This window comes from Stylophora pistillata, chromosome 1 (genome assembly GCF_964205215.1).
Source record: "Stylophora pistillata chromosome 1, jaStyPist1.2, whole genome shotgun sequence".
Lineage (NCBI taxonomy): Eukaryota > Metazoa > Cnidaria > Anthozoa > Scleractinia > Pocilloporidae > Stylophora > Stylophora pistillata.
Genome location: NC_142519.1, coordinates 45,807,834 through 45,830,612, shown reverse-complemented (window position 1 = coordinate 45,830,612; position 22,779 = coordinate 45,807,834). Strand labels below are relative to the sequence as shown.

At 40.8% G+C, this 22,779-nt stretch overlaps 2 protein-coding genes across 3 annotated transcripts; both read left to right on the top strand.

Moving 5' to 3' along the window:
- Positions 1-2,285: 2,285 nt before the first annotated feature.
- On the top strand, positions 2,286-11,810 carry LOC148742750 (eukaryotic translation initiation factor 3 subunit A-like). Its single transcript, XM_088759308.1, has 7 exons — positions 2,286-2,385; positions 7,142-7,472; positions 8,990-9,153; positions 9,259-9,317; positions 9,705-9,845; positions 10,346-10,554; positions 11,652-11,810. Exons 1-3 carry the CDS (start codon positions 2,337-2,339, stop codon positions 9,117-9,119), a joined length of 510 nt encoding a protein of 169 aa, XP_088615434.1. The 5' UTR covers positions 2,286-2,336; the 3' UTR covers positions 9,120-9,153; positions 9,259-9,317; positions 9,705-9,845; positions 10,346-10,554; positions 11,652-11,810.
- A 3,936-nt stretch (positions 11,811-15,746) lies between these two features.
- Positions 15,747-22,779, top strand: LOC148742749 (arylsulfatase H-like). 2 transcript variants are annotated; one of them, XM_088759295.1, is made up of 4 exons: positions 15,747-15,911; positions 16,679-17,007; positions 19,839-20,546; positions 21,167-22,779. In XM_088759295.1, the coding sequence occupies exons 1-4, from the start codon at positions 15,883-15,885 to the stop codon at positions 21,808-21,810; spliced, it is 1,710 nt and encodes a 569-aa protein (XP_088615421.1). In that variant the 5' UTR covers positions 15,747-15,882; the 3' UTR covers positions 21,811-22,779. The 2 variants fall into 2 exon arrangements, with proteins under 2 accessions (XP_088615421.1, XP_088615417.1); XM_088759291.1 differs by lacking the exon at positions 15,747-15,911 and having other exon boundaries at positions 15,960-17,007.

The window sequence follows — 22,779 nt, the reverse complement described above, 5'->3', positions numbered from 1 at the left end:
AGGGAAAACGTCAGTGCAAAAGGGACAAGGTAATTTAAGCACAGCAGCCTGTTGGGTAGGCTGTACATAGCTAGGTAAGCAAGTGGAACATATCATACTGTCGACCTTTAATAACGTTTCGGTCGATTGTAATTTGGTGATCAGATTTAAAGTTCAAAACTGACTTAACTTGAAATCTGATCACTTGGGCGAGCTAGGGTAGAATCAGGGTAAACCTGAGAGAAACTTTTATGCTTAGTAGTGACTCACGTACTAATGTCTTCGCTATGAACCTCGAGAATGTCAGTCGTATATTAATGATGACAGCCCGGCTTCATTCGGAGGGCGCCGATCACACTCCACGACCAGCCGTGTCTCTCGTATTCAATCCATTTCTAGTTTTTCGGTCAGACAAGGTACAATGATTGTGAGCGGTTCGGTTGCTGGTTTGTATAAGCTACATGGAAATTAGGATAAAAGTTTGGTGGCAAAGCTAACACCCGGCTGCTTATTAAAATTTCTGCTAGAGGGGACGGCGCTTAATCGAGGGGGGGGGAGCGCTTTATTACGTTTTCAACTATCGTTACAGTAACTTTGTTTTAGCTAATTCTTTAACAGTAAAACGAAATACACATTGTAATCCGCGTAGACGTCAATGTAGAGATGGTAATAAAACTATTCCCCATTAGTTGAGGAAAGTTTACGAAAGTGAAGAGGGAGGGGGGCACTTATTCGAAAGGGGTACTGATTCGAGGCAGTACCGTATGTAAAACACAATGCATTACTGGACAAAGAATCACCCATTTTGTAACTAGCAGCACCTGAGATATCGGCAAATATTGTTTTATTTTGGGGCAGACCACTTGGTGTACCTGGCCCTGATCGGAGGGGAAACCTCGCTTTCAGCAGTGCTGCCTTCCTAGATATGCAGATAGAGGCTGACGTGAAATCATGCCCGGAGGAGGTTACTTTAGTAAACTTCTCCTGGAAATTTGTCGTTGTCCCATTTTTTTTTGTCTATTCGGTGGCCAGTTATAGACCCCCATTTTAGTCAGTTTTTGGCAAGTGTAATTTTTGCGATCCATTAGTCACTTCCTGCTCAGGCACTTACCTTATAGAGCCATTTTAATCTAGGTCATCCTATAATGAGTGTGCGCATTTGTTAAACCGAATGTGGAAAACCATTTGTTTTTACTTACAGTACAAACATTCTGGTACACTTTATTTACTCATCGTAAATATTTACAAACGAATCATTTTTGAAACCCTACTCACCAGAATTCTCTTTCCCCAAAAGTCCCGAAAATGTGCGAGCCCAATTTAAGTAAATCTGTTTGAAATACAACTCCATTATGTTATGCTCTCGTGATTATAGTCAATCCAATCGTGAAAAATGCGATCCGATCCAGCTGCATATCCTTGTAGCATTAGCCGTTTACCAGGAAATACCGTGAAACCCCTTGAACAGTATAATTTGGTAATATCAACTAAGTTGAAATTGTAAATTAGCCGCCATAAAGAACAAAAAAGCTGACGTCTCGAGGGTTAGCCCTTCGTCAGAGCGAATGGAGGAATTGTGGGTTGTGTGTGGGTTTATATGCAGAAAGTGAAACTACGCTATTGGTGGGAACATGGTAACGAGAAAACACGATTAAAATAGTAGAATGAAGAGCGTTCGTTGATACCTGTGGACTGCCGATTTGAAAGATAAACTTTTGTTCAATAGTTTTACGGCTTTCCGAGCTACCTAAATGTAAGAAAAGACTGCAGATTGCCATATGTCGCCTAGAATGATTAGGCAAATCAAAGTGTCTAGCAACTGGTTTAGATGCGTCCTTGTCATTCCTTTCTACGTCGCGAAGGTGTTCTCGGAATCGGTCTCGAACAGTAGTTGACTAAAGAGTTCTGTCCGAGCCGTTTACCTGCATATAGCAGAAAATGCGATTTATTGGCCTCGTAAAAGTAGTTTTTATATGTTACACCACAGGACACCAAGCTTTGTTTCCAGGGTTGGGCTAGTTTTCTTTATTTCCTTTCCTGTGTTTGGGACTGTCCAAATATCTTCAGCCAATAATAATCGATACATTTTCTCTGGAGCGGAGAAATAAGTGAATGCTCCCCGACTACCCTCCGTTTCAATCCTTTGTTTATATCTTTGTAATATTTATTATTCCTTTGCTTGGTGTGATCTTCAGTGAAGAACTACGTCGCGTGGAAACACGCGCCTCTGTCGCGAGTTTTCGCGCGTGTATGGAACGTGTTTCGAAAACGAGGCAAAATCTAGACCACAAGTCAGTTAGGTCACTTCTCTACGATTCCCTGTGAAGGAGGTGGGAAACGGACGGCGTGTGTTAATCATGCCAGTTTACTTTCAGCGCCCGGAAAATGCTCTTAAAAGAGCGAACGGTAAGAAATATCGATCTACATACACCATCAGTTTTTAAATTTTATCTTAAACTCCTTAGAAAGGCTTTAAGAGCGGTTAAAGGGAAATTTTCACAGAATTATAATCCTTTGTACGGCCGAAGGCTAGGTACATTTTATTCAATTTAATTTTGTAACATCGCCGGTGAAACCATGGACGAAATCGTCATGATTCATGCCCGTGGTCAACTTATTAACAACACTTTTTTTTCTTTTTGTACGTGTTCATCTGCCGTCCCTCGCATTTTTTTTGCTTTCAAATGGAATTTATACGTGTACTTCAGGGCATGTAATATTGACCACGTGATTTTGCAGGTACCACTGAAATCTCGCTAAAACGTATAATTTTATTCTAAAGTTCTTTGAAGGTCTTACACTTCTTAATAATTATTATCAACGTACATATCATATAGATTATTGAATTGCTGCCCTCTACGTGCGAAAGAAACGAAAATCACTACGGCTGTTGGTTTTATATATAGTGGCACCCAAATTTTGTGATTGACTTCCGTGGCTTGTCTGTGAGAGAAGTCAAGACCTTTCACTTGGTTTTGACTATGGATTACCAACCCTTTCTACTCTTTTTTGAAACTGTTCCAACCTTAGAATTACATATACTCATACAGTCCTCGTAGTAGTAAAATTCTCAGAACAAGGAATAAAATTTCTGGCATCTTATCATTTACCGGGCTGCATGTTGATTTATCGAGAATTCTTCCCGATCATTAGGGTACAATTACTCGCTCTTAACCAGCTGTGTTAGTTGCCTGGTTGAAAAGGGTGAAAAATATGTTCAGAAGCTAAGTACAGACAGACTTCAATTATCTGGACCTTGATTATCCAGATTTCTCTATTATCCAGTCTTTTTCTGAGGTCCCAATTTTGTGATGGATATTTATTAGTTGTGGACAAGATTTGTAGCCAAACTCTTTTTTAAATCTACAGCATTGAAAAGTAAAGGGGAGATTGTTTCGCTATCAAAATGCAAGAGCAGGGCTCGCAAATGTTGTAACTAATTAAGAATACAGTAAATGGTTTGAACCCGGGGGTAACATGTGAAGGTGTAGTCTGATCGTCCGGGTGAGTGTAGTCCTGAGAAGGACTGTTGTCGGTGGCAGTGACTGACGTTTCGACAACCTGTGCGGAAGTCATCATCAGAGTCAAGTGAGTGATTGTTGTCAGTAGAATGTTCTTATTCCAGTTCGTGTGAAATGATCGGTTGGTTTTGCCGTGATGTTATTGGCTGTGAGACTCAAGTGACGTAAGTCGCTCGTGATTGGTCTGTTTCGGTCTGTCGGTAAAGCCAGGTTGTTCTTTTTCGGTCGTTTGTGATGTTTATGTCGTGAATGAGTCGTTTGTATGGGGCGGGTAGTTGTTGACATCTGTTTAGGGGAGTCTGTTCTAAGTTAGTAAACCAGCTTTCCAGAGTCAGTCGTTGAAAATAGTCAGTGCTGTAGGTTAGGCATTGCGCAGAGTCCCAGTCAATGTTGTGGTTGGTAAGTCGATGGTGTTCAGCAATGTGATTGCTGACATCACCTTTCCTCGTCGCCCGTCTGTGTTCAGTCAGTCTTGTTGTGAGGTTTCTGCCAGTCTCACCGATGTAGGAGGCTTGGCAGTCGGAACAATTGATCTTATAAATCGTTCCCTGTCTGTTCCTCGGTTCGTCTTTGTCTTTAACGTTGGTTAGTAACTGACGTAGTGTGGTGATGGGTTTGTGGGCGACGCGGATATTGAAGGGTAGTAAGATGCGCGAGATGTTTTCAGACATGCCTTTTATGTACGGTATGGTTGCTGTAGTCGTAGGGGTTGCGGTGTCGTTTGTTTCGGTAGTGGTAGTGGGTCGGTGAGTGTTTCGTCGGATGAAGTCGTTGTTGTAGTTGTTCTTCGTAAAAACACGGTGAAGGTATTTGTTCTCGTCGGATAAGCTGTCTGTCGAGTCACATACTAGTTGTGCGCGTCGTGTTAGAGTTCTGATAGTTGTGGCTTTGTGTGATGTAGGGTTGTAGGATGACTCGTCTAGTAATCTGTCGGTGTGTGTCGGTTTCCTGTAAACTGTCGTTCGTAATGAGTTGTCGTTGTGGCTTACCAGGCAGTCTAGAAAAGGAAGTTTGCCATTTTCTTCGACTTCTCTGGTAAACTGTATGTCAGTGTTTTGTTCGTTAAGGTGGTTGTGGAATGCGTCAATTTCGTCGTGTCGAACGGCGGTGACTGTGTCGTCAACGTAACGTAACCAAAGCGGTATCGTTTGTCGGCAAGTCGAAAGGGCGCGTTCCTCGATGTTCTGCATCACAATTTCTGCTATAACAACAGAAACTGGAGACCCCATGGCAGTGCCGTGTAACTGTTTGTAGTGTTTACCGTTGTACTGAAAATAAGTAGACGTTAGGCAAATGTTTAGCAAGTCCATGATGTCGTCTGTCGGTAGCGGTAGTGGTTCGGTAGATTTTCGGATTGCAGTCTCAGTGCATTGTAATGCTAATTGAAGTGGAATACTTGTGAACAGTGATTTCACATCAAATGACACTAGTTTGTAGTCGTCAGGTATCTGAACAGTCTTGGTAGCGTTAATGAAGTCTTCAGTGGATTGTAGTTTATGTCTGGATTTGTCGGTTAGCGGTTGTAGTATTGTCGTCAGGTACTTGGATAGTTGGTATGTGGGAGAGCCACAGAAAGAAACAATAGGTCGCATCGGGAAACCAGGTTTGTGTAGTTTCGGCAAACCGTAGAGTTTCGGTGGCTGTGGTACCGAGCACCTCAGTCGATAGTACCGTTGGTTGTCAAAGGCGTTCGTTTTCTTGAGTGTCAGTAGTTTACTGTTGAGTTTACGTTGAAGGGCAGGAGTTGGGTCACGTTTGAGTTCTTCGTAGGTTCGTTTGTCGTTAACTAGTGCGTCCATTTTGTCGTGATAGTCAGTTTTGTCCATAACAACAGTAACTCGTCCTTTGTCGGCTGGTAGGATAACTATGTTCTCGTCGTTTCTCAGTCGTTTCAGTGCGCGTTGTTCGTCTTTAGTCAAGTTGCTGTCATGTAGTGACGTTGATTGTATAGTCGTTTGTATATATACAAACGACTCATTCACGACATAAACATCACAAACGACCGAAAAAGAACAACCTGGCTTTACCGACAGACCGAAACAGACCAATCACGAGCGACTTACGTCACTTGAGTCTCACAGCCAATAACATCACGGCAAAACCAACCGATCATTTCACACGAACTGGAATAAGAACATTCTACTGACAACAATCACTCACTTGACTCTGATGATGACTTCCGCACAGGTTGTCGAAACGTCAGTCACTGCCACCGACAACAGTCCTTCTCAGGACTACACTCACCCGGACGATCAGACTACACCTTCACATAATTAAGAATATTTGAATAAGGTCTGATTGGCAGAGTTATTTATAACAGACAGTGAATATGAAGACAATACTTTTTTCAAAATGATTTGTAATAATGTTTTGTTTCATGATTAAATGTTGCTTTCTTAATTTAGTAAGTTTTTGTTCCTAATTAATATTGATATTCTTGATTATCCAAAACGAATCTGGATAATTGAAGTTTGACTGTACACCAATTCTAAGTTTGATTTAAATATGGTAACATTATAGTATATCATCACAATGCAGGAGTTCTGTAGTCCTTCTGAAAAGTGATGCTTCTGACAAAAAAACATTGTAACATGCAGCATTTTGATTGCAAGATAGGACACAATACGTATGATGCACAATCCTTGCAGTAGAGAGCGCTATTTATGCAATAGCGATAATCAGACCTGAAAAAGATCAGGCCTGTACGGGATTTGAACCACTGACCTCTGCGATACTAGTGCAGCGCTCTACCAATTGAGCTAACAAGCCAACTGGGAGCAGGCCGTTAAGTTGATTCGTAATAAACCTGTGATGATAAATCACATACAATGAATGTATGAAGTTTATATATTTTGAACTGTGGTTTTAGATATGTATGATGCACGATCCTCACAGTAAAGAGCGCTATTTATGCAATAGCGAAAATCAGACCTGAAAAAAATGAGGCCTGTACGGGATTCGAACCACTGACCTCTGCGATACTAGTGCAGCGCTCTACCAATTGAGCTAACAAGCCAACTGGGAGCAGGCCGTTGAGTTGATTCATAATAAACCCGTGATGATAAATCAGATACAATGAATATATGAAGTTTATATATTTTGAACTGCGGTTGTAGATACCTATGATGCACGATCCTCCCAGTAGAGAGCGCTATTTATGCAATAGCGAAAATCAGAGCTGAAAAAAATCAGGCCTGTACAGGATTCGAACCACTGACCTCTGCGATACTAGTGCAGCGCTCTACCAATTGAGCTAACAAGCCTACTGGGAGCAGGCCGTTAAGTTGATTCGTTATAAACCCGTGATGATCAATCAGATACAATACGAATCAACTTAACGGCCTGCTCCCAGTTGGCTTGTTAGTACAATTGGTAGAGCGCTGCACTAGTATCGCAGAGGTCAGTGGTTCGAATCCTGTACAGGCCTGATTCTTTTCAGGTCTGATTTTCGCTATTGCATAAATAGCGCTCTCTACTGCAAGGATCGTGCATCATACGTATCTACAACCGCAGTTCAAAATATATGAACTTCATATATTCATTGCATAGGGGACAATCTTCAAACAATAATATAGTTTATAACTCTCTATAATTGTTTTGGCAATGATAATATGTACTTTTTTCCAAAATCCATCATTTAGAGTTTATTGAAGTTGGAAAGAAAGAACCAGCTTTGGCTACATTGTACGATGTCATTAAAAGCAAGAAGCATAGCACATGGCAAAACAAGATTCACGAACCTATTCTTTTCAAGTACTTGGAGCTCTGCGTTGATCTCAAGCAAAGCCACGTAGCTAAAGAAGGGCTCTATCAGTACAAACTAATTTGCCAGCAAGTTAATATTGCATCTCTTGAGGATGTCATTCGCTACTTTCTCAAGCTTGCTGAAGATCGTGCAGAGACTGCAAGGCAGGAGTCTCGTGAGCAAGTACCAACTGTGGATGATTTAGACCAGCTACAGACACCAGAGAGGTATTGAACTTCTGCATGCATTTTTATATACTCTATCAGGGTTTGAAATAATGGATGGTCAACAGACAATGTTTAATCAAAAATAAGCTTTGTGCTTTGTCCAGTTATTTCTTTAGATGGCTAGACACTTTGTCTGGTCATTAACACTTGCGAGGAAAAAATGTAGCATTTTGAGTCATAATATTAAAACGTTCAAAGAAGGGAAGAAGGCCGAACAGAAATTACCTTGTCATATTTTAACATATTTTAAAGAGTCACCATGCCAAGGGAGGGAAGGGGGCATTTTTATAGCAATAAGACATAAGTGATGTTTGTCCAGCCACAAAATGGGTTGTGCCCAGCAAAAATAGGTTTGACTGGACAATTTGAAGTCCTGCTTCTCTTATTTAGACTTCTACATCTCTGTAAGGATTTTTCAATTAGGATAGTAAGTTCCTAAAGAAACTGTGATGTTGCAGCAGTGATGGATCTTACAAAGTAATGCAGTAGTGTTAATTAATGTAGTTCATTGTGTGAATTGGTCACCATAAAGAGATTCTAAAGTTGACACTTTTTGTGTGGATTTGGAATAGCTTGTAATAGAAAGGAGTTCACATTTAAACCAAGGATATGAACTGAACCAGAACATGTGTATTTAAGAATTATTCCATAAGCACGTGTTAGAAATGAGATGATAGATAGCCAACTTGGTGCGTAGTGCCGAGTTGGCTGTAATCATCTCGTATCCAACAAGTGCAAGTGGAATAATTGTTTAGTTAAAAAAAATGCCCCCAAGACATTTTAGATAGATAGATAGACGTTTATTGAGAAGAATACCTTAATAGCAGCTGGAAGCTGAATTGCAAAGGTGTACAAATTATGCAATAGAACTATACAATAAAATCAAACCTAAAAGGGAACTAATTTACATATACAATTATAATAAATGTTAGTTAAAATGTCTTGCACTTGCTGGAATGAAAGTATCTCCGAACCGATTAGTTTTTAAGGAAATTCTAAATGGTCTGCGTTGTCGTAACTCCATAAGTTGATCTCAGTTATCGAAAGGCAGTAAGTGGTACAAACTATCCAAGGGATTGGAGACGATGTTGTTAAAGAATTTTAAGCAAAGGTCTTCTCTCCGATCCCTTAGGGTTTTCAGCTCTGCCATCTGAAGCACTTCTCTATAATGATTATCATAACCGTATATAATTTTCCAAGATAGTAGACAAATCTTCTTGATTTTATCTTGTAAGAAGAAACCGGATGTTACAATGTATAGATACTAGACTATGGTATATTGGCTCACATACCATAATGGCTAAGCCAATAAAAAGTCTTGAATTGCATTATCCAATGATCCAGTTTTTAATAAATGTGTATGTATCGTAATAGATGTCAAAATTGTTAAAATTCACAAACATATTGATATGAATGCAAGTCATATGTACCTACATGTATAATCCCATTCCTATAGCTCTAAATGATTGAATTATTAAAGGCGTACTCAACATGTTACATCTACTTTGTTTTTTTAGCATATTGCTAAGTTGTGTCAGTGGTGAAGACACTCAGGATCGAACAGACAGAGTCATGTTGACACCCTGGGTCAAGTTTTTGTGGGAGGCTTATCGCAATGTGTTGGAATTGCTGCGGAATAATGCATGAGTGGAAAAGCTATATCATCACACAGCCCAACAAGGTGAGAAGATTCTAATTGTAAGAGCACCTGGTTTTGTAGTCGTTATTTCCCATAATTGTTTTGTGTAACGTTTTGTTTTATCTTTCATATTTTATCTTTCTTCAGCTTTTAAATTCTGCCTGAAGTACTTCTGTCGTACAGAATTTCGGAAGCTATGTGACAATGTAAGTGCAGCCATAATTTGTTCTTCCTCAGTATACACGTATATCTTCGTTTTACAAGGTCAAATCAGTACAAGATCAATCTGGTAAGTAAAGATGATGTTTGTCAAATGTAGCTTGAAAAGAGAGCTGGGATCATTATTAGAAGACATTTGATCTGGATGTTTTAATAGTCAACCAAATGTGTATACATCATTCTTTACTGAAAAATCAGATCATTATTTTTGATAAGTTGTGAACTACAGTAGATGGAGACTCTGTCATTACACCCATCTTTTCTATTGCATTGGTTAAATTTCACAAAGCATCCACCAAAATGAAACACTGGTAATCATAATTACAGTATGTTACACCTAAGCAGGGATTTTTGTTATCTTCCTTTGTACACAGCTGAGAAATCATTTGAATAATGCCATCAAGCACCAAGGGCAACCAAACACAGTTAACCTCACCAACCCTGAAACTCTGCAACTTCATCTCGAGACACCACTGGCTCAGTTAGAAAGCGCCATCAACATGGAGCTTTGGCAGGTTTGTTTGCTGTCAGTTATCATCTAGAAAAGGGTATGGGCTTCCTGTTGTCTATTTCATTTCACAAACAGATACCCTGTTGCCGAGCATCTGTTCAGTCATAGATCATAGACAATGTGACAAATTCAATACAACAGGCAAATTGCCAGACGGTTGGCAAATACATGAAGGTTGCATGAAGTAATGCGTAGTTTCAACAGACCAAAAGCCTTTTTCCTTTTGTTTTTATTTAATTTTTTTGTCAATTGAAAATTAGTTATTATTTAAAGGAATTGTGACATGTGAATGCAAGTATATAGGCAAGTATACAGGCAAGTATACAGGCCTAGCTTTGCAGAATCGTCACTTGTTGATACTAAATGCATTGGAATACTCCCAAATGTTGTTTTTCAAAAAATGTGTACATATGCATAAACTCAGGAAAAGAATATGAACTCTGCAGATTAATGTCAATTCTAAAGGAAGGTTTTCCTATCTTCTGTTCTTTCCTCGATTTGCAGGAGGCATTCAAAGCAGTTGAAGATGTTTACAGACTCGTGCAGCTGTCCAAGAGGCCTCCAAAGCCTCAAGTGATGGCCAATTACTATCAGAAGGTTGCTCTTGTCTTCTGGAAAGCTGAGAATTACTTATTCCATGCATGCACTCTCCATAGATTGTATGTGTTGTCAAAGTAACAGAAACGTACAATGACAACAGAGGAACACTAGAAGTAAGTACATCTTGGGAACTTTTCTTTGTATGTACGGAGAATCTCATTTTTCCAACTTGCTGAGGAAAAGGACCTTGAAGGGAAAAATTACAGTGTCCTTATGAGAAAGGAAAGCAAGGTTTTAGTCATTGAATAATAGAGTAGTTAAGAAGTCATGTGTATAGTAATTTTAATTCCTTGGTATATGCAAGAATGTCATGCAGTCAGTTTTTTCTTTTTCGCCCCTGTTTCAACCCAATTCCACCTCCCCATCTTTTGAGGTGGAGGACTACCTATTCTTGGGTTACATGTACATCCTGCGAGTTTCTTAATGTACAAGATTTCAGTTCAGATTTGTGCATTTACAGCATCTCTGCACAGTGGGTTAAACAGGGTAAAGATGGTAAAGAGTAGAAAAAGGCCAGAAATGGCTCATTTAATGCTAAACAGTGCACACAGTTATTGCAAGAGTTTGTGGAGTCCTGAGGCATGTTGTACAGAAAGGAAAGGCCAGTGCCCCTGGCTAATTCTGTCAGCCTATTGATTTTGAGTTGGCATGTAATCATACTTTTGGTGTCTGTCTTTGTCTTAAGTACATACATTGTAATGGCCACTGAGAAGAGTGTTATTGAAATAGGCCTTTTGCAGCTAGAGATTCGTGCTTAGATACCGCATAGCAACGCCATACTGGAGAGCAAGCACTCAAGTGATCTCAGACAGTGTAGAGGTCACAGAGGTCTACATTCAAACAAAGAATACAGCGGATAACAGGTCAAAAGGTATCCCAATTGGAGAAATCCAGTAAGAAGTAATAAACAGCTTCCCCGGAGTGTATCAGGAGCAAAATCACACCAAAATTCGTTTTTCACTGATACACTCCAAGGGAGCTGTTGATTAAAACTTACAAGATTTCTCGAATTGAGATACCCTTTAACTTGTTATCTCCTGTATTCTTTTTTTGAATGCAGACCTCTGTGATCTCTATTTTGTCTGAGATCACTGGAGTGCTTGCTCTCCAGTATGGTGTTGCTATGCGGTATCTAAGCACGCGATCTTTAACTGCAAAAGGCCTATTACTGATACTCACATGTGGAGAATTTTTCTTTTTACCTTGTCAGAATGGCAACCAGAGTTGTTCTAGCAACCCTAGCCATTCCAATCCCAGTGTCCCTCAGTGAAACAGAAAGACATCTGGAGTTAGATGAGATTGCATGGGAAAAGTCTCGTCGTTTAGCCAGCCTTCTTGGGCTGCAGACCATCCCCACCAGAGCATCACTGTGTGTCTGTGTCTGTGTGTCTTTATTGTTCAAAAGATAAAATTACATATCTTATGTTACATCTAAAACAGGAAGTACACTTTCACAAAGCTACATTATACTTAAAAACAATTCTATTAAAAAATGTATTCTTAAAACGGTTTGTGCGAATAGCGGGCATGACAGGGGATTTATTTCTCAAATTATACCTCGTGATCTTGGTCTCAGGGAAGTAGGCTCTAAGAGGATGGCTCAGGATAGTTGAAACCTTGCGACAAATTTTGTGATCTTGCGTTTTAAGTAAGTCACCTATCACTAATTTCTTAGATATGTATTTACGTTTAAAACAACGATCTAAAAACTGCTGGGCTATAGTTAGCTCTGACTCAGAGGCCCCATGCACAGATAGAGCATAAGTGATATTAGGTAGGACAATGGAATTAAATAAAACATCTACTTCTGCTTGGCTACATCCTTCCTTGCGGAGGCATCTGATAACGTATAACCCTTTATTAGCTTTACCTAACTTTTCTTTTAGGTGAGTACTGAATTTGCAGTTCGGCTGAAACGTGAGACCAAGAATGGTTATTGTACTAGTCTGAGGTATGCCAAAAATACTTTTGTAGGCCTCGGCAGTGTGACCTTTTTTATACATAATAAGCTCTTTACATTTAGTAGAATTTGAATTCATTCTATTTTGGCTTGCCCACTGTAAAAACTGATTTATTAAGTCTACAGAGTGATCTTTATAATAATATACCGGAGCAATAATCGTACAGTCATCAGCGTATTTGAAACCAAGTGTCTCGTTCCCTAATTTAATTTCCAGATCGTTAAGAAATATATTGAACAAATAAGGTCCTGAAACACTACCCTGGGTTGTGCCCTTGTTAACTGTTTTCCAATTACAGACATGATTCCCGAAAATAACTCTTTGTTTTCTATCTCGCAAAAAACCTAACCACCAGTTTATGATATACGGGTTAAGTGGTAGACTCTTAAGTTTCTCAGCAAGGAGTTGATGGCTCACAGAGTCAAAGGCCTTACTGAAATCCATCGCGAACATCCGCACTGCCTTGCACTTGGGATCATCAAGAAACTTGCAGATCTTATTCTGTATAAGTAGCAGAGCATCTGTGCAGCTCCCTCCTTCTCTATACGCGAATTGACTATTCAACAACTGTTCTTCTACCGGCCTTTGGGCGTGAATCTTATAGACTGCCTTTTCCAGGGCTCGTGCTATTACAGGGGTTACGTTGATCCCCCGGAAGTCCCCTCTTGCCACTGGAACATCAACTTTTGGCAGTGGGTTTATACTTGCCCTTTTCCACGATCTAGGCCATTGGTGCGTAGCGAGAGACAAATTCCATAGCTTAGTAATGATTGGAGTGAGGATCTCCGCATGGTCTTTCCACACCCAATACGGAATTTGGTCAGGACCAGTTGCAGTCTTCTTTAGAGTACTCAGTGAGTTCCATACATATCGTTCACTAATTTCCGGGACTTTCACCTCAGGACCAATTTCAAGTAACGCGGGCTCAACGTAATCGCCATCCGTACACAGGTCGCCGAAATACTCGTTCAAATCTTGAGCGGTCTCTCTATCCAGCGAAACGTTTGTGGACCGCCGGCGTTGAGATATCAAGTCTACGTTTTTCCACCATTCTCTGCTCCCCATTTTGCCCTCCAGAAGCATCCTTCTGTTTTCGCCAATAACCTTCAACACATTTCTACTAAGCTCTCTATGCTTATTAGTACGTAAAACAGAGATGCGAGACTTGCTACGTAGCATGTATTTAACTAGCGGTGTCATCCAACTTGGATCACGGGACGAAAGGGAAACCGTTCGTAAAGGCATGCACCAGTTAATATTTGCCAGGATCTTCAATTCTAAGATGTTCACAGCTGTTTCGATACTATCCGCCTCCAAAACATCATCCCAGCATTCTGATGCGAGGGCAAGGTAAAGAGCTTGCTTCCTATGCTCACGACAATCCCTAAATTGCACTTTCTTACGAATAGGCTTGAGTTTCTTGCCCGCTGGAACTATAAATCCAATGTGATCCGTCTTAATCAGCATCTTTATAGATAAAGCTTTTCCGAAGAGCTCTGGCCTATCTGTAAGACAATTATCCAAAATGAATCCCCTCGTGTTGGAAAATCCACTAAAGCAGTCCAACCAGTAATGCGTTTAAGTCTCGTGAGATCAAGGTGATTAAGATCGCCACCGCAAACAATAGTAGCGTTTGGGTGATTATCCAGCATCGTGTCAAAGACATTAAGAAGATAATCCATTAAATCGCATTGCTGGTATGATGTCTTCGGGGGGTGATAAAGACCAGATAAAAGAATGTAATTCCCACTTGGCAGCAACACAGTTAGGCAAATAAACTCGTATAAATTAGAACGATAAACATCAATAACTGAAAGATTACTCCTTGTATAGATAGCAACACCTCCCCCATTCCTTAGATCGCATCCAGACCAATTCCTATCCCTTCTGAAGATATTATAACCCGAGATATTGACCACCGTATCGGGTACCTCAATTTTTAAATGAGTTTCCGACACAACACAAGCATCGATGTCATTATTTCTTAAGTCGGCCTCCAGAGCCACAACCGCTCGCACCCGACTAGTTGTTTTCCCCAAACTACAGATGTTAATAAACAAAAGTTTAGGGACAGCAAGCTGACCAGAACTAACAGAGGTGTGTTCGCGGGACACCACTTGTTTTGGTACACTGACGAGATTGCTAGGGTTTCGTCGTTTTTCAACCCGCAGTCGGGGAATAGCAAACCCACTTTCCGCCCTTCGTCCAATGACGACAGAAATATTCTGAATAGATCTCTCCTTCACATGCTGAACATTTTTTCTCAAACCTCCCCGATTACCACGAAACCTGAGCAGCTGTAGTTTCTTAAGCGTCTCTAAGACAGGGCTCGAAGGTTTACCAGATTTCTTTCTCAAACCGAGTAAATAGTTTCTTCCATAACATGGAATCTTACTTTCGTCCGACCAGGTTTGCTTTCGTAGATCATAGCTCTTCTCTGAAGAAATAGGACCAGGGTTCGTCTCCACATCCATAAAAACTGTAATATCTATCGTTAACAGGGAGCAATCCGTCGCCGCAAGCAGTATATAACCATGTTTAACCCATTTCATGATAGGCCTTCAGAGTCTATCATGGCGGTGCACTCTTGTTGAGTAGCACTTACGAGCTGAGAAGGAAATTCCAAAGACGTCGCAACCAACCGAACTTTTTCCTCTCCAAATAGGCTTGAGAGAGTCAAAGTCTTCATCCAAGTATATATTGTAATAAAATTGAAGCTTAAAATTGATTAAAATAGCTAATAGAAGAGGAGCCAATATCCTCGTGGCCGCCATACTCGGCGCCTGCGCATAAGCCCCACTTATAAATGAAATGGTAGGGTTTGCAGGAATCCCAACATTTTATCAGCCTTAAAAACATTGTTACAAGAGACCTGAATTCATGGAAAACTCTAGATGTTGCAAACCATATGTCTTACAGACAGACAAGGATGTGTGAGATTAGATTGAAATTGATAAACATGGAAATCAGTGCCTCATTGAGTCCTTCTTTCTGTTAAGCAGTTGTGATAGAAGACAATGTTTGCCAAATAGTGGGATTTTATCAGCTGTCTTTTCTTAAACCTTGAACTCCTAAAGAGATGAGTTTAATTCTCCCCTCTAGCTCCTTCACATTCTCCTATAAATTAATTGAGAGAATCTGTTAATAGATCAAGAGATAAACTTCTACCTGATAAGTTTAAGTATTCTCATTCCCTGTTTGCTGGATATTGTACAGATATAATAGGAGAAGTTACATGTTGATCACTTCTGAGAGTCCAAGGGTTTTGGTGTGCATGTATTAATTAGTTATTTTTCCTTTGATTACTTCAGTTGAAGTTGAACGTCCAGCAGCACATAATGCCACAGTTACAAGACCTGTTCCATAACCTGGAGAAGGACTTCTCTCCTCTTCAGTTTTGCTCTAGGGTCAATGAATTCTTTGAATTCTTACAGGAGAATGAAGAATTAGAATTGAATCAGTACATTACACCCTTGCAGTATGTTGCCATTGTGCGGCTGCTCAAACAGGTATTGTTGCTGTAAATGGTGCATCTAAACGTGTTGCTGCAATGGCTCTTTAAATTTTGGTCCTGTCCTTATCATTGCTGTACATCTACTGTTTCTTTTGCCAGAATACCATCTTTATTAGTAATCCCTCTCCTCCAACGAGCAGGGCTTGACACTAATGTTAGCCAACCAGCCACAGACTAGTAGAAGTTCAATTGTGGCTAGTGGTTTTTTATTTCCTCTAACTAGTTTGGCTAGTAAACAAACCGACCAACCAGCATGTCTGATTTTGCGACCACCTTACTTCTCAATCGAGTACATAGAAATCCAACCGGAGGTCAAAGACTTACTCAATGATTCACATAAATCGTACTTCAAGAATATTTTTCGCTGTTGATGCAGTGACTGCAGAGATAGAGAGAGAAAGTTTTAACCCGGGCCCGGTTGTTTGAAAACCTTATGAGGTACTGCAGCTGTGCAATCGCAACACCACAGTGTTTTGATTTAGTAACAAAATGCCAAATATGGGCCAAAATTGCCTTCTAGAACATATTAACAAATACCGATTTGAAGACCAAAATCTTGCATTGGAAGTTCATGTCAAAAAGTAACTTTTCTGCGTTATATTTTCGTGACGAGTTTGTTTCTAAAACAAGGATTGTGTGACGTAACGTTCTAATCTTGTAACTCCAACCCCTGTGCCCTTTCGAACCTTCACCATCTTAGATATTTGCCAGTAGGATGTGGTCTTCTTGGTTGAAATTCATATTTTTGTTTGTAATCTTCAGCGTAGCATTTGCAAAACCCAATGTTCTTGTGTTTCTCGTGGATGACCTCGGAATCGCAGATCTGGGCTGCTTCGGCAACGATACGATTAAAACTCCGAACATAGATCGGTTGGCCGAACAAGAAGCTCCTCTGCGACATGATGTAACACCAGATTCTATCTGCACACCAAACAGGGCTGCATTCCTAACAGGAAGATATCCCATCCGGTCAGGACTGGCTTCAGATCAGGGTCAAATAAGAGTTTTTATTTTCGCTGCTTCATCTGGTGGTCTGCCTCCAAATGAAACAACGTTTGCTGAGATTGCATCTGCTGCTGGCTACAAAACAGGTATGCTCTTGTGCAATTATCATTTCTCATTCCCGTTGTTATATAAATGTTCGATGTATTTCTTTTGTTGTTTTGCTGTGCTCAAACAGTGAGCGCTTTATTCACACATCTACGTATTTTTATCTCAATTTCTTATTTTAATTACAGAAACAGTATTTACAACGCGGACAATACAGTACTAATAAAATCTAGGATACATTAGTTACACTAATGCAACTAATTTGCACCAAGGTCAGTTTTTGCGGGGCGTGCCGCTGGCCTCTCAGAATCTCTTCCCTTTAGAGTCTGTTTTGTGGCCAGTTATAGACCTAATCGCAGTCACTTTTGGGCGAATGTAATTTTTGCGATCCCAGCTTAGTCAGTTTCTGTTTATCCAGCTACCTACAAAGCCTTTTAGCAGAAGAAAATCGCCCTAAATCGAGTTGAAGCAGGGTGTGTTTTCACTAGGACAAGTTTGACTAGTTGAAGTCGGAAAAGTCCGGAAGTACAGTGAAAACAACTTGTCCTAAGTTTACCGAGTTAAAATGCAAGCTGTTTTCGCAAGAAAAACAAGGGATTATCTCGCCTTTATGACCGGAAATTCCTACAAAGTTATACTGCCTCACAAGATAGTGTAACTCGTCCTGATAAATGCTGCAGCCAACCACATTGCCCATAGCGACAGATGCCTGCCTCGGGACACGTGCTATGGCATTTCTTTGCGATAGGAAAAGTATAACAAGGGAACAAACATAAAAAAGCCGCCTTATTCTTGCTAGCAGATGATGCACTGCCATCTGCATTATAAGTCGCCGTTTCCTGTCTTCGCGAATGGTGCTTGAGAGGCATAAACGCCGAAAACACAAGATATCTTCCTTACTTTTGTCAGCCATATTGGCGGGGGACTTAGAGCGGAGTCTGGGCATGAAGCTATCACTCGCACTCGGGAATTAAATTCGGCACAATTAAATGCGACGTTTAAATCAAATGCCGAACTTTTTTAATTCAGGTCGTCTTAAATTAGTATTAGATTCGGCGCATGTAAAATGCGACGTTTAAACTGGACCTAACCTTTTATAAAGTGATCGCTACAAGCGCGAGTATTTTCAATGGTTTTTTCGTCCAGATCGCTCCTGAAAATACGGGCAAGCCACAGGCGTCTTCGCTCTATGCAAGGTTTGCGAATGGCCTCTCCTTGGAATGTTTTGATGCCTGGAAATCTAAAAGATGAATACACTCCTTCGTCTCTGATACTATTGTGACCACAGTTATTAACTGCGCAAATACAACCCATTGAAAAAGCACTTACAAGAACAAAGAATACCGGTAACCCCTCACGGCGCTTTGTGTCGTCCACCAGAAGATCGTTTGTTTATCCACCAGAACTTTTGAATACCAGAGTGCGCAATTAGTGTGACGTCACGTGAGGAAGAAGAATGGATAAGCTATTTTTTGTTTACAATTAATTTTGTTCAGGTCGATTAGGCTCATCGATTAGTAATGAGTTCCACTAAACATTAAAACATTCACATGGGAAGAGAGTTAACTTTATCAAATGACTTCTTCAGATAGATGAAAAGTTGGAAGCTTTTTAGGGTCTAAGTAACCTGGAGATAATAACTTGTCCATAATCCCATCCTCTCTTCCCCCACTCCTTAAATTGAAAAAAAAAAAAGACTGAGGAGGGCACACGTTCCTTACTAGATTTTAGGGGGGCCATATCGTGTCTTGTTAATATGAAATACTTTGAAATTCCATCAACATAAAGCTGTACTATAGGACTCTCCAAATTTGCGTTCGCGGTGAAAAGGAAAATGTGCTTTTGATCATGGTCTAGCCGATCTCTGGCACATGTCTCACCATTCTCCTGCCTGGAGCCACTTGGTTTTACCTGCCGTTACTCAAGGAGCACGTGACCAAAAGAAGGGAATCTAGGAACGAGAATGATCTTTCGAGTACTCGCTGGGTTACTTTTAATTTAACACAAAGTTACGACAGCCAGATTTCCAGTCTTCATTGGGTGGTCGATGACATTGAATAATTTCGCTTTCTTATAAGAAAACACATTCATTGGCTGTTTTTTGACTTTTTGATCCTCGTTATCACTGCACCGATAAGGAAATGCTGTACTTTGGGGCAAAGGTGGGATATGGGATGCTATACCTGGGGGCAAAGTTGGGATATGGGATGCTGTACCTGGGGGCAAAGTTGGGGTATGGGATGCTGTACCTGGGGGCAAAAGTGGGATATGGAATATGGGATGCTGTACCTGGGGGCAAAGGTGGGATATGGGATGCTGTACCTGGGGGCATAGGTGGGATATGAGATGCTGTACCTGGGAGCAAAGGTGGGATATGGGATGAAGCTTTTAAATACTTTTATGATCCCTACTAATTAGCAGTTAATTGGCAGTCCATTTTCTACAGTCCGCCCTTTATACTCTGTTTGCTAGTGACGACTGATCCCTACTCCATCCCCCCTAAAAGGCATGTGATCGCCCAGAAATTCTTCCCCTCCCCCCAGGCGATAAATGATGGCTGGTCTCTTAACACTGCTCGTATTAATTACTTATCTTTGTCAGATTGGTGACGACTGATCCCCACCCCATCCTCTCTGAAAAGTATGTAGTACCCCCCAGAAATTCTCCCTCTTCCCACAATGGCTGGTCTCTTAACGCTGCTGGCATTAATTGCTAATTCTTTGTCAGTTTGGTGACGACTGATACCCGCCCCATCCCCCTGGAAAACATGTGATCTCCCAGAAAATCTTCCCCTTCCAGGCGATAAGAAATAGCTGGTCTCTCAACGCTTCTCGCATTTTCACTTATTCTTTGACAATTTTTTTTACCATAGGGATAATAGAGAAGTGGCATCTTGGTCTTCATTCTTCCTCCAACTCCGACTTTCATTTCCATCCTCTGAAGGAAGGTTTTCATTATTTTTATGGTATGCCATTAAGCAACAGTAACTTTTGTCTCTTCGGTGGTAAGCACCCCAAGTCGTTTTCATATCAGGGACTCACACCAACGAAAATTGTCATAGCTGCTTCAGTTGTTGCAATATCACTATTCATTGGCTACTTGACTGGCTGGTTGAGCAAGAGGACCTGCGTCCTTCTGTTAACTACGATCGTGTTGTTCAGCCTTTCTATTTCAAGATATGACACGATGACACCTCGATTCAACTGTTTTGTAATGAAGAATTACAAGGTTGTGGAACAACCGGTCAGTTTGGAGAACCTGACGGCACGGTTTACAGATGAAGCTGTTAACTTTATACGTGCAAACCAAGGCAGCCCCTTTCTGTTGTACATGTCGTTTGCGAAGGTACATACTCCCCTGTTTAGCACACCAGCATTTGTCAATCACAGTGTTCATGGTCGCTATGGTGACAATGTAGAGGAAATGGATTGGGGCGTGGGTCAGATTATGGCCGCTGTGGAGGAACTGGGTTTGAAGGAGAATACTTTTGTGTATTTCACATCTGACAATGGACCGCACTTAGAAGAAATTAGTAACACAGGTGAATACCATGGTGGCTGGAGCGGGATTTTCAAGGGAGGTAAGACTGAAAAATAAACAAAAGATAAGGCACAAGTGCATACAAATGGTAGAGAAACTCTACTTCGGCTTTTAAGGACATATTCTTTCTGTTTCTGCTCGCCCTCCTACCTCTTTTTTATTTTGAACCGAGGGTATATTAATTGAACATGCACTGTAGCTTAGGAACTCAGAGGGGCGTCACCCTGTCACCAGGGATGGGAGGTTGGGGACTTGGGACTCCCCTTCTTCACCTTGTGTGAGATGGTCTTTAGCATAGAAAACTGAAGTAACTCGTAATAACACTTAACTTCAGCGTACATGTGGCTTAAGATGATGTTTCATCAAAGATGAAAAGCCACATAGCGACCTTTTAAACTCACAAACCAGTCAATGATTCGTCGGTTTATAACCGACGAAATTGTGATCGTGACGGTGGCTTACAATATTTTGTTGTCTGTTTTCTCCTACCTCTTATTCCTGATTCCAGTTTGTAGCGGTTTCTAGCATCTGGAAACTCGTCCCAATGCTCCAATCTGAGCTTTAAGTTTCATACTTGGATATGGAACTAATCACTATGTCCAATAGAGAGGCCTTGTTACCATAAAATGTTAAATTTTCATTTTTTGTTGTCATTGTCAGGCAAAGGACAGTGTTGGGATGGTGGTGTGCGGATGCCTACAATAGCATCATGGCCGGGTCACATTCCAGCTGGGATCTCAATCGATCAGCTCACCAGTTCTATGGACTTATTCCCCACAACTGCTAAACTGACTGGTGGAGATCTTCCACAGGACAGAGTTATTGACGGGAAAGGTCTCTTTTCACTGTTGACAAACCAGACACAGACATCTTCTCACGACTTTGTTTTTCATTGTTGTGGGAAACAGGTGCATGCTGTCCGTTATCATCCAAAGGACAGTGACACTGTGTGGAAGGCTCACTTTGTATCGCCAAAATGGAATGAAGGAACAGAGTCGTGTATTGGGAAAAGAATAGTCTGTGGGTGCTTTGGGGATCATGTGAAGGTTCAAGATCCCCCACTTCTTTTTGATGTAAGCAATGATCCTTCAGAGAGCTCTCCAGTTGCTTCAGATAGACCAGACCACCAATGGGTGATGAGAGAGATTCACCCCGCCCTTCAAGCACACAAACGAAGTATTTCAGATGTTCCCAGCCAGCTTGGAGCCAAGAATTCCTTTCATCCCTCATTGCAGATGTGTTGTAGTTTTCCTTTCTGTAGTTGTGAGGAAACTGGCAGAAGACTTGAACATTACCCTAAGTAGAATAGTCAAATCAAACACACAGATGTGTCATCATCACAAAACTTCTAAAATGGAAGATACCGCACGAACTCGGTTTTGAAAACTTTATGGCGTTCATAAGATTTCCAGCATTTCTCGAAAGACAGCCTTTATTTCCAAAATCATAGTCGCCGTACGTAAGCCCCAACTTCGGGGAAGGGCGGTGCTTTTGACTTTGCCTGTTAGTTTCAGCACATCGTTCTCAAGTTTAGAAAATTTGGCTGACTTTTAGCATTCGTTTTCATGTCAGACTTTGAAGTGAAGACCCTACAACCCTGGAAAACTAAACATTTTACCAATATTCAACACTGCTGGCTCCCGTGGTTTTCCTGGATCTTTTGATAGCCTAAAACTGAAAAGTTTTCTCTTTTTTTATACTTTTTCGGTAAATTTTGAGTGGAGATAGCTACCCAGGTTTAACACAGTACAGTGGAACCTCGATTTAACGAACCTCTACATGACGAAATCCTCGGTATAACGAACTATACATCAGTTTCAGCAAGGCTAAAAACGGTTACAGTAAAATGTATGCCACAGAACCTCGATATAACAAACACTTCGTTAAATCGAGGTTCCACTGTATCAGGCTTGTGCATTAACGAAATTTCCACAAACTAAAACATCCTTGAGTGCATTGATTGCTTGCATCTAATCTAACGGGTTGCTCAGTTATAATTATCGTGTGAGTAAGCTGTGGGATCAGCCCCAGCATGTCGCCAAAGTCTCTCCTACAAGCAATCAAATTATCAAACGCTAAAATAAATTTTGCCTACCGCGAAACACACACGCACAGAAAAACGCATCTTAGGAGCTTCTGTTGAGTAAAGAGAATTGTCCGACAAATGTCTTGTGATAGCAGTAGAGGGAAGGGAACACTACCTTAATGAACAAGAGTGTAGCCAATTATTGGATGATAATGACCAACCTGGAATATGAATTCACGAGAACACC

Coding starts and splice junctions, on each gene's coding strand:
- LOC148742750 (XM_088759308.1), top strand. CDS start 2,337: ATGCCAGTTTACTTTCAGCGCCCGGAAAATGCTCTTAAAAGAGCGAAC. Junction 2,386..7,141: donor TGCTCTTAAAAGAGCGAACG/GTAAGAAATATC, acceptor TCCATCATTTAG/AGTTTATTGAAGTTGGAAAG. Junction 7,473..8,989: donor CAGCTACAGACACCAGAGAG/GTATTGAACTTC, acceptor TTGTTTTTTTAG/CATATTGCTAAGTTGTGTCA.
- LOC148742749 (XM_088759291.1), top strand. CDS start 16,632: ATGTGGTCTTCTTGGTTGAAATTCATATTTTTGTTTGTAATCTTCAGC. Junction 17,008..19,838: donor TGCTGCTGGCTACAAAACAG/GTATGCTCTTGT, acceptor TTTTTACCATAG/GGATAATAGAGAAGTGGCAT. Junction 20,547..21,166: donor GAGCGGGATTTTCAAGGGAG/GTAAGACTGAAA, acceptor TGTCATTGTCAG/GCAAAGGACAGTGTTGGGAT.